At 39.3% G+C, this 17,815-nt stretch overlaps 1 protein-coding gene and 2 long non-coding RNA genes across 11 annotated transcripts in view; 1 reads left to right on the top strand and 2 right to left on the bottom strand.

The window, feature by feature from the left end:
* Positions 1 to 17,815, top strand: part of LOC105463327 (RasGEF domain family member 1B) — a 789,062-nt gene that overhangs the window by 592,931 nt on the left and 178,316 nt on the right. For 7 of the 8 annotated variants that reach the window (XM_071093572.1, XM_071093568.1, XM_071093569.1 and 4 more), the window contains one exon: positions 15,104 to 15,187. The exons of the other annotated variant lie outside the window; for it this stretch is intronic. In XM_071093572.1, the coding sequence (XP_070949673.1) occupies positions 15,125 to 15,187 (63 nt within the window). In that variant the 5' untranslated portion in view covers positions 15,104 to 15,124. The remainder of the gene's footprint in view (positions 1 to 15,103; positions 15,188 to 17,815) is intronic. 8 annotated transcript variants of the gene reach the window in all.
* LOC139362413 (uncharacterized) overlaps positions 1 to 17,815 on the bottom strand; it is a 92,723-nt gene that overhangs the window by 24,124 nt on the left and 50,784 nt on the right. The window lies entirely within an intron of this gene.
* LOC139362414 (uncharacterized) lies at positions 6,768 to 16,636 on the bottom strand. The gene is made up of 3 exons (XR_011621284.1): positions 16,420 to 16,636; positions 15,722 to 15,776; positions 6,768 to 8,725 (listed from the first exon to the last, which is right to left on the bottom strand). It is a non-coding gene; the product is annotated as an uncharacterized lncRNA (long non-coding RNA).

The raw sequence follows: 17,815 nt of genomic DNA, 5'->3' as shown, positions 1-17,815 counted from the left end.
CTTGGGTGCCCCACTGCACCTGCCCGCTCAATTGCAGTCACTGGTTACTCCTGTCTGCTCTATTTCCTACCAAAACCTGATTTTAAGAGTTTATTCTCCCTCCGCCACTTTCTCCTTATTGTGAATAAAAACCAATGTGCCCTCTCTCCCAGGGAATTTTGCACATTAAGCCTTTTGCTAATTATTCATCCCAGAATGAGTGTCTCCCCACACCTCACCATCAAGAAAGTTCAGGTGCAGGTAATCAATGGGTGGGGTATCTTTAACCTTTGCACTTATAATTGCCCCACCTGTCTACTTCCTGGGTGAATTATGCTAATGGATTATCACTCCATTTGGGACGTCATCTACCAACTTGCCCCACTTAATTTCTAGTAACAGAAAATTTTAGGAAGACTAGTTAAGGTCTATAGTTTTTGGAAATGTTTCTACTATATACGCTTCTTAGAAATATTAGCGTAATTCTGAGCAATCTTTTAGTTTCAAAGAGATTAAGATATCTTCCACACTACTGTGTTCTGAGCTGTTTATCTTACAAGAATTAGTAAAAAAATGAATCCAAGAGTCACTATAAGAAAGATGTAAGATTATCAGCCAAAATTCACATGCTTGTGAAACAGAGAAAACCCTGAAAATGGGAGAACAAAGGCTTATTCTCTTTTCCTTAAAAGTTGCATGTAACTATAACGATGCATGGATATTTCTTCTTTTTTATTATTTTAGCATTTCATAAAATTTATGCGAATATTGATTGATTTAATCTTTGAGAACAGAAATTCTGTTTGTCCGTATAGTATCAGAATCCAAAGCTTAACTTCAGCCTGTAGTTATTCACAGGTGCATGGACCACATGAAGCACCCGAGTTTTTAGACAGATTGTTTTTGGTGATTTTGGAATCCGATTTGATTATCTCTGTCACTTGTATTTTACCTGAGCTCCTGATTTAGGAAAAGTGCTGCAATGTATCAAGTATGGTAACATTAAGATACATTTCACCTAGAAGGTCATGAATGCCAAGGCAATTTATATAGACAAACCAGTTTTTAAAACTGAATTTTGCCAGTTAGCCAGTTCCTTTTTCTGAGACAGAGTCTCACTCTGTTACCCAGGCTGGAATGCAGTGACAGGATCTTGGCTCAGCACAACCTCCACCTCCTAGGTTCAAGTGATTTTCCTGCCTCAGCCTCGTGAGTAGCTGAGACTACAAGCGTGTGCTACCACACCCGGCTAATTTTTGTATTATTAGTAGAGACAGGGTTTTGCCATGTTGGCCAGGTTGGTCCTGAACTCCTGACGTCAAGTGATATACCTACCTTGGCTTCCCAAAGTGCTGGGATTACCGGCGTGAGCCACCGTACCTGGCCCACTGTTTTCATTGCTCACCAACGGGATTGGTGATTGTCTTGCCTGTGCTTTGGTATCTAGCAATGCTTTCCCTTTCAACAGGGCTGGCTTCATTAGTCGCAGGGCCCCTTGCAAAATGTAAATGCAGAGCCCTTTGTCCAAAAAGAAGGGAAAAAAATGTCATTCAACATACTGAAACGTAAAGTGTTTTTTATTCTTCTGTAGTCTCTCTCTCTCAAGTTGTCATGGTGTTTTTTTAATTTGCTGTTTGTTGTCATTCTAATAAAAATTAAAATTTGTTAATATGAATTTTATCATTCATCTTTATATTATACAATGTCAGCTTTGAATGGAAATGTAAGAACATTTAATTCATATCCAGAATCACTGAAATTATACAATTTATATTTTGTGGCTTGTACATGCATATGTATTTCATTCTTTCTGGAACAGTGGACATGCTGTACAACTGACTCAACAGTGTTTATTCCACTTCTTGATACACATATATTCTACCAACACTTCCTACTTTTGGCTAATATCGATGAATAAAGAATGACTAAAAGGAAAAGGACTATATATTTCCTTATTGTTTTTTACCTTCTATGTCATTGTTTTCAGCATAAGTGACTAATACAAGAAAATAACATAAATTAAAAAGTATATGATAAGGTTCCTTGGTTGTGTTTCTTATAACACCACAGCTTTCCTGTTGCACATGAAGCAAGTTCTGGTCAAGTGGAAAGCATGATCTCTTGGAGCTGTCAGCATCCTTGTTTACTCAGTTGAAGGTACAACCTTGTACTTGCTTTGAGTCTCCCTGAACTCCCACACATTGTGGTTTCCCTGGAATTCTATGCTTACAGGCACTGCGCACTGGAATTCTATGCTTACGGACACTGCGCACACTGTATGCAAACGTGGTGGCAAGGAGCAACAGACGTGCACGTGGTGCTCGTTCCCTCTGCTCATGCGCATCCTCCATTGTTCCATCCACCTTCGCTTATAAAACCAAGTTTAAGAATACAGTTACTAGAATTTTTAAATGGCAACAGCATAACATTATACCAAGTGGGGGCCCATCTGAGGACCAAGTTCAGTGCTACTGTGCAGATCAAACATTCATAGAGCTGGCCTTGAATGAACTATTGCAAAGGTAACTTGTTGCCAAAATGTCATCCAGAAGGGCATCGTACTATAATTTATTTATATCTGGATTATTTATTCACACCACCTGTGTACATTTTATTCTTTTGGCATGGAACAAAAGCAGCACACCTTATTCTAAAAGATGAAACCCTGCATCACCAATCAATATGCAGTTTTTGTGCCTTTGATTTTGTGCCTTTGATTGAATGAAGAAGGCACCTTCATGCTGTTCTTCTTGTATTTTTTTTTTTTTTTTTGGACCACAAAGACACAAGACTAACATGGATCTGAATACATGTAAAAGATGAAGTGAAGGCATTCACTAAGCACAGGCACAGAGCCACGTCATATGAAAGAAAACTTTAATTTTATTCTATAGTTAGCTGTGGGAAACTGATTCTCCTGAATCTGACCTCTTTGTAAACTCAGATTCCATCATCTTATTTTAGCTCCCAGGATCCTGCCTGATCTCTGGACTTCCAGCCTCAGACTGTTTTTGTTTTGTTTTATATATATATATATATATTTGAGTTTTGCTCTTTTTGCCCAGGCTGGAATGCAGTGGTGTGATTTCGGCTCACTACAAACTCCACCTCCCAGGTTCAAGCAATTCTCCTGCCTCAGCTTCCCAAGTAGCTGGGATTACAGGCCTGTCCCACCACGCCAGTTAATTTTTGTATTTTTGGTAGAGACGGAGTTTCACCATGTTGGTCAGGATGGTCTCAAACTCCTGACTTCCAGTGATCTGCCCACCTTGGCATCTCAAAAGTTCTGGGATTACAGGTGTGAGCCACTGCACCCAGCCTCAGACTCTTCTAATACATTCCTCAGCATGACACCAATGTGATCCTTATAGGGCACATAGTCTTCCAGACATTCCTTGCCTAAAGTATTTTTCTTGCTCTCCCATATCTTCGTAATTAAGGTCCTTGATAGTTTGGCCCTGCCCAACTCTCCGACTTCCTGCATACCCTATGATCTTTCAATGTGCAATTACTCAAATATGTTTGCTCTCTCTTTCCTTTGAATATGTGTATTTACCCGCTGCCTAAAAATCTTTACCCTCTTCTCTTTGCCTGCCCCTCTCTTACTTGTCTTTTAAGAATTATCTTAGGAATTCATCAATTTCTTTATTTAACTATTCGCTTTTTTACTCAAGAAGTATTTGTTGAGAGCCTGTGATAAGCCAGGTGCTGAGCAAGAGTTTTGGGATATAGTGATGGAAAAGAACAGAAAAGCCCCTGACCCTGGGGAAGCTGAGGGTCATCGGGGGTGGAGACAGATCATATGTGCTTTCTCATGAGAAGTCACACAAATACTTGTACCAAAAAAAAAAAAAAAAAAAAAGTTCAAATTAATTAAAATTATGTAAGGGTCACAAAGGAGAAATGTTTTCTGGAATTACAGCATAGAAGCAAGTCAATATAACCCAGTGGAAATTACAGTTGAGCTAAATAGTGAAGGGAAGATTGGATTAATTTAGAAAGGAAAGTGAAGAGTTGGATGCCAGGAGGTGGATGTGTGTTGCTGTTGTTTGTTTGTTTGTTTTTGTATTGGAAGAGAGAAGAGCATAAGGAAAGGTTCTGGGGCAAGAGAGAACTTGATATTCAAGGTACTAAAAGGAGGAGGAAAATGGTGCAATACGAATAGAGAGGTAGGAAGAGGCCTGGCCAAGAAGGGCCTTCTAGACCAAAGTGAAATTTTAGTCTGCATCTAAGAGCAGTGGGAAACCTCTGAAGTGTTTGGTTTAAAGAGGAGTACAGAATGGAAGGATCACACGTCAAACATTTTTAAAGAACTCTCTCAGTCGTCATATCGAGAACAGATCTGAGAGGAGCAAGAATTGAAAATCTTCCACATTTCCAAGGAAGAGATGTTTATGAGGGAAAGTAGAAAGTGGGAGTTACCACTTCTATAAAGATTTATTGATTTCCCTAACCCTCACTCCCTCTACCTTCAAGTCTGGGTTAGAGCTTTGTTCCTGTGTTCCAGTGGAACCCTGTGTTTATTTCATTTAATCTACACAACAACCTCTCCCAGTGGTCATTAGTAGTATCTCCACTTGGTGTATGAGGAGGTTTAAGGTTTGGAAAGGTGTAGCAACGTGCCCAAGTCTCTGCGAGTAGTAGATGGTGGAGCCAGGACCAATGAGAAGGGGAGATGAAGGCATGAGAAGGAACAGAGGGATAAATCAGTATAATGTATGCATGGGAGACGGTAGAAAATTTTAGCTGTAACAAAAAGTTAAAGTTGAGATAGGAAGACAGGTTAAGGTCAAAATGTACTGCAAAAGGTACACCAAAGAATAATACATTTAAAAGCAGAGCTCAAAAGTGGTGAATGCTCTTTGTGACTTTTGGTTCTGAGCGATACCCTAACCTAAATTAACTGTCTCTCTTTGCCTGTCATCTGCACTCTTACCATGTCCTTCCCTTTTCTTGTAATCCTAGGAAGATTCTGTACTCTTAGGTGCACTTCCTCACTCCTCCACTTCCTAGAAACCTGCCAGTAATCCTTTCTAGCGCCACCTCTATTTCCAACCAATGGATAAGTTCTGATGATTTCTTCAGTCTATCCCCTCCTTTCTAGTCTTTCTGCTACTTTGCTAGTGCCAATATCCAGACATTAGCCTACCTTTCCTGGTTGTGGTACCAGCATCCTAAATAGTTGCCTGGTTTCCAGTCTTTCATCCCCTCAAACGTATCCTCCTCTTCACTAAGGAAATCCACTGAAACATTGTTAAAAGAATTTTGTGGTTCTTGCCTTGTGGTTCTTTCCTGCACCATCTCTCACCATCCTAGTCTCACTTGGGAAGATCTAACAGCACCAGGTTATTTGTGGTTCACAAAAAACTCAGCAGTTATTTTTATTCCATACATCTTTTTTTGCACTCGTGAGATTTCCTCCTCCTCAAACAGCATACATCTCTTTTCATATCCTCAGATCTGCCATCCTCTCCCATCCCACACCACTTCATTGTCACCTAGCTTTTATTCTGTCCCCTTATACTCAGCTCCAGGACCACCTCCTCCTGGAAACCTCCCAGCAACAGGGGGTTCCTCTCCCAGGTGTGTTAGATGCTCCTCCTTTTGGTCCCCCTGCATCTTCTGCATACCTCTAGCCTTAATATGTACCACTTCTTTTAAATATAATTTTTTCACAACTTTCCCCAACTACACTTTGGGGAGCTCCTTGAGGGTAAAGGCATAAGATATCCCCAGTGCCTGCTCAGCACGGCCATGCAGAACCCCACCCCTTCAGATGTCTGCATCTGCTTTGTCACTGGTCACTGCAACACCCTCTCCCCAGTTCACTGGAAAACCTTTCCTACACTGACTACCTTCTGCCCTGAAACCTTTTCACCAATATTGAAGCTCCTTTTTTTTTTTTTTTTCTAGGATGCCTTGCATTTGTTGGTTAGGGCTACCATAACATAGTACCACAGACTGGGGATCTCAAGCAATAGAATTATTTCCCCTCACATTTCTGAAGGCTAAAAGTCTGAGATCAAGGCGTGGGCTGTATTGGTTCCTCCTGAAGCCTTGCGGATGTCTGTTCTTTCCCCAAGTCTTCACACAGTCTTTCTTCTGTACATATCTGTACACTAATCTCCCCTTCTTATGAGGACACCAGTCAAATTGGATTAGGGCCCACCCTAATGACCTCATTTTAATTAATTACCTCTTCAATGATCCTACATCCAAATACAGTCATATTAATATTTGTCATATTCTGAGGTACTGAGAGTAAAGACATATGAACTTGGAGGGAAAATAATTTAACCCATAAAATGCCTCTTATCCATTAATACCTTTTCCCAAATTTGCTGCCAGTCTCAAGCAGTTCCCACTTGCAGAGATGCAGGTCACAGCATCCCTGCCTCCCTCTTCCCCTGTTGTTGAAAGCACTGTTGTGAGCTGTTTGGACCTCATAGTTCTGGGATTTTGTGTATGAAGTTGACCTCCAGTGATATATTGGAACTATGGAAAATTATTTCTTCTTCTATGTGATGCTTTCACATGTCTGAATAGATGACTTCCTATTTTCATTTCCCTTCTTACTTTTCCAAGCGCCTATAGAATACTAGAGTTTATGTCATACAAGTGAATGGACTATCTTGTGCTGTAATATCACATGTCATGGTTTGACATTCCAAAGAGATGTATAAAAGACTGTTGATTGTTTTCAGACAAACAAAGAAGATTGGATCTTCCTTTTTATAAAAAATAAAATAAAATAAAAACAAATTATATACTATACTTTTTATTGCTGAAAAAATGAGCCACAAAGAGGTTACATATCAAGTAAGTGTCAAAGCCAGTTTTCAAATTCAGATCTTCAGACTACAAGGCCAACAATGTGCTTTTCACTATATCATTATCTTATTTATAAGGTCCTTAGAAGCAGACATAAATGTATTTCATAAGCACTTACTTTTATAAGCCTATGCTTATTTTATTAACTCCATCGGTTACTTTAAAAAAACATTTAAAATATTTGTTCATTGTTGAAGCTTTCATTGTATGTTTTATTTTAAATGAGTTTTAAAAGTATATTTATAATTATGATTTATAATAGAAAAGTATTGGATATGTTTACAATTTAAAAGTAAACATACTCATTTAAACTATTTAATAAACTTCTAAATAATCTATTTTGTACCTTTTGTAATTTTTTTAATTGTTATGATTTTTATTTAAGCATTTAAAAAATAATTTCAACTTTTAGATTCAGGGGTACATGTGCAGGTTTGATACATGGGTGTATTGCATGATGCTGAAGTTTGGGGGTAAAAATGACCTTATCATCCAGGTAATAAGCATAGTATCCCATATGTAGTTTTCCAGCCTCTGCCCTCCTTCCACTCTCCCCACTCTAGTGGTCCCCGATGTCGGTTGTTTCTATCTTTATTTCCATGAGTACCTAATGTTTAGCTCCCACTTGTAAGTGAGAACATGTGGTATTTGGTTTTCTGTTCCTGTGTTAATTTGTTTAGGATAATGGCCTCCAGCTACATCCATGTTGCTGCAAAGGACATGATTTCATTCTTTTTATGACTGTGTAGTATTCCATGTTGTATAGGTACCATATTTTCTTTATCCAGGCAGCTGTTGACCGGCACCCAAGCTGATCGCATGTCTTTGCTATTGTGAATAATGCTGCAATGAACATATGTGTTCATGTGTCTTTTTAGTAGAATCATTTATTTTCCTTTGGATATAGACTCAGTAAGGGATTACTGGGTCGAATGGTAGTTAGTTCTGTTTTAAGATCTTTGAGAAGTCTCCAATCTGCTTTCCACAGTGGCTGAACTAATTTGCATTCCCAACAACAGTATATAAGCGTTCCCTTTTCCCCACAGCCCTGTCAGCACTTGTTTATTGACTTTTAATAATAGCCATCTGACTGGTGTGAGATGGTATCTCTTTGTGGTTTTGATTTACATTTCTCTGATGATTAGTGATGCTGAACATTTTGTCATATGTTTGTGGGTCACTTGTATGTCTTCTTTTGAGAAGTGTCTGTTCCTGTCTTTTGTCTACTTTTTAATGGGGTTATTCAGTTTTTGATTATTGAATTAAGTTTTTTAAAGATTCTGGGTATTAGACTTCTGTCAGATAGTTTGTGAGTCTTTTCTGTCATTCTGTAGGTTGTCTCTTTACTCTGTTGATAGTTTCATTTGTTGTGCAGAAGCTCTTTAGTTTAATTAGACCCCACTTGTCAAGTTTTGCTTTTGTTGCAATTGCTTTTAATGACTTAGTCATGAAGTCTTTGCCAAGGTCAATGTCCAGAATGGTGTTTACTAGGTTTTCTTCTAGGATTCTTATAGTTTGGGGTCTTACATTTAAATATTTAACCCATTTTGAGTTTTGTATATGGTGAAAGGTAGGGTCCAGTTTCATTCTTCTGCATATAGCTAGCCAGTTATCCCAGTACCATTTATTGAATAGGGAATCCTTTCCCTATTGCTTATTTTTCTCAATTTTATCCAAGATCAGATGTTCATAGGTGTGCAGCTTTATTTCTGAGTTCTCTGTTCTGTTCCACTGGTCTGTTTATGTTTCTGTTTTTGTACTAATACCATGCTCTTTTGGTTACTGTAGCTGTACATCGTAGTTTGAAGTTGGGTAAGGTGATGCCTCCAGCTTTATTCTTTTTGCTTAGAATTTTCTTGGCTAATCAGGCTCTTGTTTGGTTCCATATGAATTTTAGAATAATTTTTTTCTATTCCTGCAAAAAATGACATTGTTAGTTTGATAGGAATAGTGTTAAATCTGTAGATTGCTTTGGGCAGTATGGCCATTTTAATAGTATTGATTCTTGAAACCCATAAGCATGGAATGTTTTTCCATTTATTTGTGCCATCCATGATTTATTTCAGCAGTGTTTTGTAGTTCTCCTTGTAGAGATCTTTCACCACCTTGGTTAGATGTATTCCTAGGTATTTTATTATTTTTTATGGCTATTGTAAATGGGATTGTGTTCTTGATCTGGCTCTCAGCTTGAACATTATTGGTGTATAGAAATGCTACTGATTTTTGTACATCCATTTTGTAGCCTAAAATTTTACTGAAGTCACTTATCAGTTGTAGAAGCCTTTTGGTAGAGTCTTCAGGTTTTTCTAGGCATAGAACCATATTGTCAGCAAAGAGAGAGAATTTGACTTGTTCTTTTCCTATTTGTATACCTTTTATTTCTTTATATTGTCTGATTTCTCTGATTAGGATTTCCAGTACTATGTTGAAAAAGAGTGGTGAGAGTGGGCATCCTTGTCCTGTTCCTGTTCCTGAAGGGAATACTTCTAGCTTATTTACGTTTCTATAAATTGTTATATTAATTATAAAAAATATTTTTATATAAAATTCTTATAAAATTAGCAAAGAGCTAAGTTACAGTACTTAGAAAATATTTGCTGATTGACAGTAGGGGAGGAAATCTATTTATTACATTATAATAGAGATTCACTGATACCTTGTATTCTACTCTGAAGAAGGCACCAGGGAAGACTAACAAGAGAATGTTTTTTATTAACATGAAAAATAATAGTAGCACTTATTATGTAAGTTTATTTGCTGGTCTGAATTTTAAAGTCCTCCAAACAAGCCTATGATATAGATATTATCCCATTTTACATTTGGGGAAACTGAGGCTTAGCAAGGCTCATTAACTTACTCATGGTCTCAAAGGTAGTAAGCTATGGAGTTGACATATTTCCTACTCCATGCTCACTGTCTCACTGTGACACAAGCTTAAGAAATTACAGGATAGAGACATAGTCAGTGATTACTCATTGAAACCAGGAACATATTGGGTCTAGGCACTTGAAGCCAGTGAAGCCTATAAAAGGGACATTGGTCATCTGACACTGAGTTACTTCACCTCTGTGGTGTTTAGTGTTCTTACTTATAAATACAAGGTTGATGATGGCAGTTCCTCAGGGATTTGCTGTTAAGAAAAAGAGTTGGATGTGTGTGTGTACATACATATGTACTATATCTCTAAATACATATATATAGTACATACTTATGTACTATACCTTTAATATATATACATATATAGTACACATGTACATATGTATATATACACATATATAGTACATATGTGTATATATTAGAGATAGCTGTATAAACCAGTTCCATCCTTTGGAAAAGCAATAATTGGATAGTAAATAAAAAGAGCCATAAAAATGTCTATATTTTTGGCCTAGAAATCTTATTCTAGAAATATAGAAATATGTTCTATATTCTAGAATTATATTCTAAAGAAATATGTTCTAAAGAATATATTCTAGAAATATATTCTAAAGAAATGACTCAAAAGACAAAAATAAAAGCATATGTAATTACAGGGAGAAAATGGAAATGATAAAAATATATATCAAGATATAAAATACATTATAGTCTATGTTGATGGAACATTTTATAGTTACTAAATATTACAACTCTAGAGACTATGCAACAAGACAAAAATATGTAATATGTGATGCTAAGTGGATACAAGAGGTTAATACAAAGTGGTGTTACAGCTTAAAACACATGCATTTGGATAAAGCCTGGCAGAAAACTCCAAGATATGTGAGTATGGTGAAGGGAATGTGCCGTCTTCTTTCAGAAGTCCCATTAATGTGCAGTGTTTCTTGTTTTAATGTTCTTTGTAATTGTAGCCTTGTGGTAAGTACAGGTGGTGCTGAAGATGCATGAAACATGGGGAAGGAAGGTAACCGCACAAGGGACATTTTAAAAATCAGCATGTAAAACCACCAGGCAACAGAAATTTAAAGGCAAAAATTTAGCAGAACATTCAAGGGAAATGGGTACTGAGGGAGGTGCTGAAGAACACATTAGCAGGTCAGGCTCTAACAAGATCCTGCCAAAATAAACGGAAAACCCAGAATGCTTGTGAGTTTATTCTCCCCTGTGACCTTCTTTCTGCTGGCAAGCCTGTGATAATAGCCCAAAAGGAAGGAAGAAAGTGTAGCAGTATGCACAGTTTACTTAAGTTCATCAAAAACTGTACTCGAGCGTAGAAAAGGGAGGAAGTCTGGTCAAGCCTCAGTGAGTCAACATTTAATCGCCCTCCACCCAGTTCTCCTCCCTTCCCAAGGCCGCCTCAGCTTTATGTCTGTCTGTGTGCTTGACCCTTCCAAGGAAGGAACTCCAGCTGTGATGGGAGGGACCAGCGCAAATCCCTGTTGGTTTGTCTCAACAACCAGGTTGAGGGGCCAGAGAGAGCAGGGGCCAGGACAGTGGTGATTATCTACATCACATCCCCTTTTAGGAATTTTCTTTCTCCTCTATTTCCTCTGAGTATTTGAAAGGTCACAGCTCCCTCCATATCCTAGGCCCCAGAAAGAGCTTGTAGCCTTTGAGCAGTGTGAGGAGCAACCAAAGTGCTTTGTCATCAGTTTGTGGAAAGCCCTCTACCGATACAGGGTGCAGTTATTTTTGCTCCTTAAATAATGAGTGACAGGGTGAGGTTGCAGAGGGGAATGGCAATCTTTAAGGTAGAATCTGCTTCCATCTCAAAACAGAACACACTGTTACTAGCTTTGAGGTGTGGGGAGGAGGGGCAGGCATTGGATGGATGTGAACATCCTTGCTTTATATGGAATATGAAATCAAGACTTCTGCAAGAGGAGGCATTCTTTCTTTCAGAATTATTAGGATAATTTGGGCTGCCTGGTGACTCAGCCTTAAGCAGATGCCACTTGTTCTGATCCCACTGCTCAATCAACTAGCTGAGCTTGCCAGATGATCCTCACATCTTTATTCCTTAAAAACCTTGATTATCGCTTTCCTTTTGCACCAGAAGTTGCGCTTATGTTTCAGGCATCAGGATAAACATTGAAGGTAGTAATTACAGGTCAGGCCATAACAACTTCTTTGGTCTCCTTTTAAGGGTCCAATCTGGAAAGGTAACACCAGATACCTTTCATGTAGAGATTTCTGAGAAGTTCTGTCACTTTTTGGAGTTCTGTAGCTCTGAAGTTATTATGGGAAGATGATAAGGGGACAATTACCCTCATTTTCCAGAGATCTGGAGAGGATGCCTGGTTTGCCTGAGGCTTCAACAACTTTTCTCTAATTCCCTGCTAGTCTCCTTATTCCAAGTTCATCCTCAGCACCCACACCCCCACATTCAGCAAATGGTGAGTTAGTGTGAAACACTGTTAAGTATCAGTCACCCAGACTGTGTGTGTGTGTACATACATATGCACCACATCTCTAATACATATATATACACACACACATAGTACATACAAAACTCTGTAGGTGGGAAAAGCCTGAAATGAGGATGGGGGATGGGAAAAGGGAAATGCTATTTAATAATAACTATATGTCCCTCATTGCTCTGTGTTTTGCCTATGAACCCACTGTTTCAGAAGTTCCCTTTTATGTGTGGCCCCGACTTATGTTTTCCCACCAAGTAAATAATGTATAAGTAAGAAATCTATGCTTTGCAACTGCTGGGTTGTTTTGGTCTTAGGTATACCCAGTGTAAATGTATCAGGGGAATGTTTGGTCTAAAGAAAATCAGGCTGCATAACACCCTAAGAAAACTAGTTACATGTTGCCATAGCAACTGGAGGAGCCTCAGAGTAAAGGGCAGAGTTCTTCAGATTCATCTACTGCCTCTGCAGATTGACTTCCTTGAAACAGAATCATGTTTCACAATCATCAATACTGAACAGTTATTTTCATTTTTTAAAAGTTACAACCTTAAGTTGATATATTTTGGCTTTTTCTCTGGTGCCATTCAGTATCTTTTTATCTTTGGAAGGCGGGAGTTGGTAATGGTATCCTTTGAAACTTTCATTCGTGCATTCCCTAATATTGTTGGGACCTGTGCCAGTGGGGTTTGATGGTAATCACTCTTTGATGGCTGGAACATGACCTGTGAAATGAGTTGCTAGTCTCACTTTAACTCCTAATGGACAGAAATCCACATCCCTCAGGACCCAACTATAACCCTTGTTTTCAGACCCTGGGAAGAAGTTAGTGATTTGAATGGCTTCTCCTGAGGGTAAACTATAGGGCCTGTTCCCCAGGAATTATACTTTGCCTTTCTAGACCACAGATATCATTGCAATTAGTCTCAAAATACCCTGCGAGATGTGTGTAAATAACACAAACCACATTTGTAGACAGGGCCACCCTCGTTGAGAGTACAAGTAATTTGCCTTAGGGGAAGAGGGGAAGATAATTAGTAACAGCAGGAGTAGAGATTCCAGAGGGTCATACTCCATTCCTTGCTAAGTCCACAGGAAAAAAAAAAAGTCTTCCTTTTACTCAAGAAACAAGCCAATTAATGGACAGTGTGGGTGGGGATGGGTCAATATTTGTTGATTAATTTTTGAAGTTCATTTTTAATTAATGGGGTTTATTGGTACCTACTATTAAGTTTTTCCCCCCCCAGTTGCAAGTCTCTTGATGTCTTCTCTACTAAGACTGAAAAAAGTGGGTGAATGTGTGTAGTGAGAATTGGGACTGGAGGTTGGAGAGAGCTGGATCTAGCGGGGTATTTTAGAAATTAGTAAAGATATAAAGAAAAAGATCTGGCTGACAAAAGAAAAAATTAACTGAAAAAGAAGAGCATGCATGTTGTATAAGACCTGTTTTAGATTGTGAAGTATACAAATTGTAACTAAAGCATGAGTTCTGTCCTCTGTAGCTCACATTCACAGCAGATAGTGACAAGTACTCTGTCTTAATCAATTTTCTGCTGCTATAACAGAATACCACAGACTGGGTAATTTATACAGAGAAGCTATTTATTTGGCTCATGGTTCTGGAGGCTGGAAAGTCCAAGACCATAGCACCAGTATCTGGTGAGGGCCCTCCCATAGTGGAAGGTGAGAGGAAATGAGCACATGAGACAGAGAGAAAACGGGAGTTGAACTTATTCTTTTATCAAGAGCCTACTCCAAAGATAACTTAACACATCCCCCTGAATACAGCATTAATCTATTTAGGAGGGGAGAACCCAGATAGACTAGTTACTTCTTAAAGGCTTCATCTCTTAATATTTTTACAATGGTAATTATGTTTCTGACATAGGAACTTATGGGGTGCACATTCAAACCATGGCACACTCCAATAATAGTACCACGGAACTTGGTAGGGAGAAATTTATTCTGACTCTAGTAAGAAGTAGAGAACAATAGTGAAATGTTTCCTAGGGAATTTGAGCTGGGCTTTATAGAACAAGAAGGAATTCACAGGCAGATATTGCAGAAAGGTTATTTTAGGAATCATGAGCAGAACAGCATAAATTGGAGACATTCGTGAAAATAACATGGACCAATGTGACTTGAGATTTAGGGTAAACCATAGGGCAGAATCAAAACTGAAAAAGCAGAGACTCTTTGGGAAGGCTCTAAATAGCAGGTAGAGTACTTTGGAAATTATCCCATATGGCATCAAAGATTTGGAAACCAGAGGGTTACATGAGGTCACTTGTTTGTTTGTTTGTTTGTTTGTTTGCTTTGAGACGGAGTCTTACTCTGTTGCCCAGGCTGGAGTGCAGTGGCACAGTCCCGGCACACTGCAACCTCTGCCTCCTGGTTCAAGCAATTTTCTTGCCTCGGCCTCCCGAGTAGCTGGAATTACACACCTGGCTAATTTTTGTATTTTTAGTAGAGACAGGGTTTCGTTGTGTTGGCCAGGTTGGTTTTGAACTCCTGACCTCAAGTGATCTGCCCACCTTGGCTTCCCAAAGTGCTAGGATTAAATGCATGGGCCACCGTGCCTGGCCAGGTCATTGTTTTTATGCAATGATATATTAGTAAAGTTATTTTTAAAAAGATTCACGTAGTCTGATCCATGTTCTAGGAAGATATCTTAAGAGGTGAACATATTCTGAATGTATGTCAACATGCATGTATTAATGCCTTAAAAATGTCATAAATGGTGTCCCTGAACAAGGTTAAATGAGTTTGCACAGACCGCAAACTAAAGAGATCATGCAAAAATGCTGACTCAAATATTTCAAGTGACAACTATCAAGTTGAAATGCTTGAGGCACTGTTGTAACAGGAAAATGGATCCATGCAGCAGGAAAGCCAGCCACATCCCTGAAATTTCCCTTTCTGTGTTTCCTTTCTTGCAGGAACAGCAATGGAAACCTTCCATGTACGGCAGTATAACTCCAGTTTGCTTTCCAAGCCCTCTGATTGAGAAGCCAATAGGCAAAGTAAGAATGAACCTACTTTTATCAGACAGTATGATTCGAGTCAATTGACCGTTATTTTTTTTGCCTTGAGCTATTTCAGTGAAACAATAAAATTGTAACTGATATAATTCAAAGTTTGTACTATTTAGTTGGCCTTAGTAGGACTTTCTCAGGCAAAATGTTGAGCCTGAGAAAACTTTGGTCTGAGAGTCCCTGTCCTCAGTGTCTGCCTCCACATCAATTCCAATGACATCCTCCCCATCTTCCTTCACTCTTCTGATCTCTCCACTCTGATTCACCTTCCTCTGCCTATGGAAACTTATAAGAAAGAGGGTGCTTTTAGTCACTGACATCTTCATGTGGAAATCAGCCACAATACTAACTATACAATATTTATCTTTTAAACTATCTTGCTGACTTAAAGACTTTGCCTCTAGAAACTACAGGTATATGCTTGAACTGCTCCTGTTCTGGACCTGCAATCACAGCCATCAGTCCCATCGGGGAGCATAGCACCCTAAAGGAAGAGTGTGGGGCTCTCTGAAGCCAACCTACCTGACTTCAAGTCACAGGTCTGCCATTCATGGGCTGTGTGACTTGAGCAAGTTCCCTGTTTAAAAAAAAAAAAAAAAAGATCCAATCAAACAAAAACTCATCATAATGGTATCTGCCTCATGGGGCTGTTACAAAGATAAAATAATTTGTTTGTTTATATATATATTTTTGGAGTCAGAGTCTCACTCTGTCGCCTAGGCTGGAGTGCAGTGGTGTGATCTTGGTTCACTGCAACCTCCGCCTCCTGGGTTTAAGCAATTCTCATGCCTCAGCTTCCCAAGTAGCTGGAACTACAGGCATGTGCCATCACACCTGGCTAATTTTTTGTATTTTTAGTAAAGATGGGGTTTCGCCATGTTGTTCAGGCTGGTCTCAAACTCCTGAGCTCAGGCCATCCACCCACCTCAGCCTTCCAAAGTGCTAGGATTACAGACGTGAGCCACCGCGTCCTGCCTAAATAATTTAATATAAATCTACAAGAGCCAGGAATGTTTTAAAAAATTTTTTACCTATTTTGTCCACTATGTATTCAAGCACTCAAGGAGTTATGCAAATGAATTGAATACATGAATAAATGAAAAGCTAACTAGTAAGCTTAGAGAAACTAGATCCCCAATTTGCTTATCTCAAGAAATAGAAGAAGGAGGTGTTGTATTTCAGAAAGAGAAACCAAACTCTGATGAGTAGATCAAGCGTACCTTCCAGGTATACCTTAACAGAAGGACCACAGTGTCCCTGGGATTCTCACCACCTTCCTGTCCTTTGCTATTGCAGTACATCTCCGGACCACATACAATCCAATATCTAGTATGAAACATAGTCACTGCCAGGAAAAGCCGAAAACAAACAAATAAAAATTCTTTACATAGTGTTCCTATAGATATACATGGGTGGAACCAGAGGCAGGGCGTAGGGGGAAGGGGGGCGGGGTTTGCAGTTTTTACAGGAAGTGAATCTGTTTTCCTAGCTAATTCCTGGTAATTTTGCCTTGGCCACAAGTCCTGCCGAGGCAGCTGTATGCGGGGTGTGAAATCCCGGGTGAAGCAGAAGCCGCCTGTCTGCTGTCAGCGAGGCTGACATTTTGCAGGCATAGCAGGGGAGCAACCCAAGTTTCTTAGGACTGTGTTTCTCTACTTTGTGTTTGGTGAGGTCTGCACTTCCCCTCTGCTGACTTCAGTAAGAGGAATATCCTTTCTCCCAAAGATTAAAGCAACCGACCAACAACAAAACACACCCTGGATGTCACCGAATGTGTTGCTAACTGTTCCAATATTCACGGCCTTGCCTCCATGACTGTCCCCTCTAGCCCCTGTATCTTGACATTGTTTATATAGCCTCTAAACATAAACAGATCACCAGCTTGTCTGTGGAGACGGAGAGAAGCCTTTTCAAAGGCAAAGGTCAAAAGTCAATGAATCCCTGAGGGGTCGCTTGACTAAATTTCATTTCAATTCAATATGTGGTCCTGAGTTTACTCCGTGGTTTCCTGGGCATGATGAGGAACAGAAGCAGCAGTATATGGATGTTAGGGAGTGGCTTTTTGAAATGCTTTTCAGAGAGTGGAAGTGAATTTAGTACAGTATAACCATCCATGGTTCCGTGATATTGTCTCTCCGTGTGATTCTCAGGCGCTCCTTCCCCACTGGGGCAGAGTTAGCAGATGGGCTTTCTGTACGGTGTCACCAGGACTGTTCTGGGTTGAGTGAGATCGCTCCCAAAGGACGCTCTGGATCTCTTTTCTCATTGCTCTAGCTTCTGGGCTTAATATACTTGCTATAAATTACTCTAATGAATTTATTTTGCAGTCAGCTCTGATATTCATCTACCTGGAGGGGAGAAATGACACTAAAAAATGTAAGCAGAGTCAACCTATAATTATAGGGGCCCATGGAAGGCAGCATTTGGGGTGGATAGTTGAAACCTATGGTTAATCTGCCCAGAATCCAAACTATCTTCCTCACTACCGGGAAATTTTGAGTGTAAGACTGAAAGCTGGCTCAAGATGGGATTTTCACCACCCAAACAATGATTCTCCAAGCTGAATCAGGGACCAGCATTTGTTGTTGTTGTTGTGGGGGAAGGGGGAAGGGAGTG

The sequence above is a fragment of the Macaca nemestrina genome, chromosome 3 (assembly GCF_043159975.1).
Source record: "Macaca nemestrina isolate mMacNem1 chromosome 3, mMacNem.hap1, whole genome shotgun sequence".
Lineage (NCBI taxonomy): Eukaryota > Metazoa > Chordata > Mammalia > Primates > Cercopithecidae > Macaca > Macaca nemestrina.
Note: the sequence above shows the minus strand (reverse complement) of the source record. Positions and strands in the feature narration are given on the sequence as shown.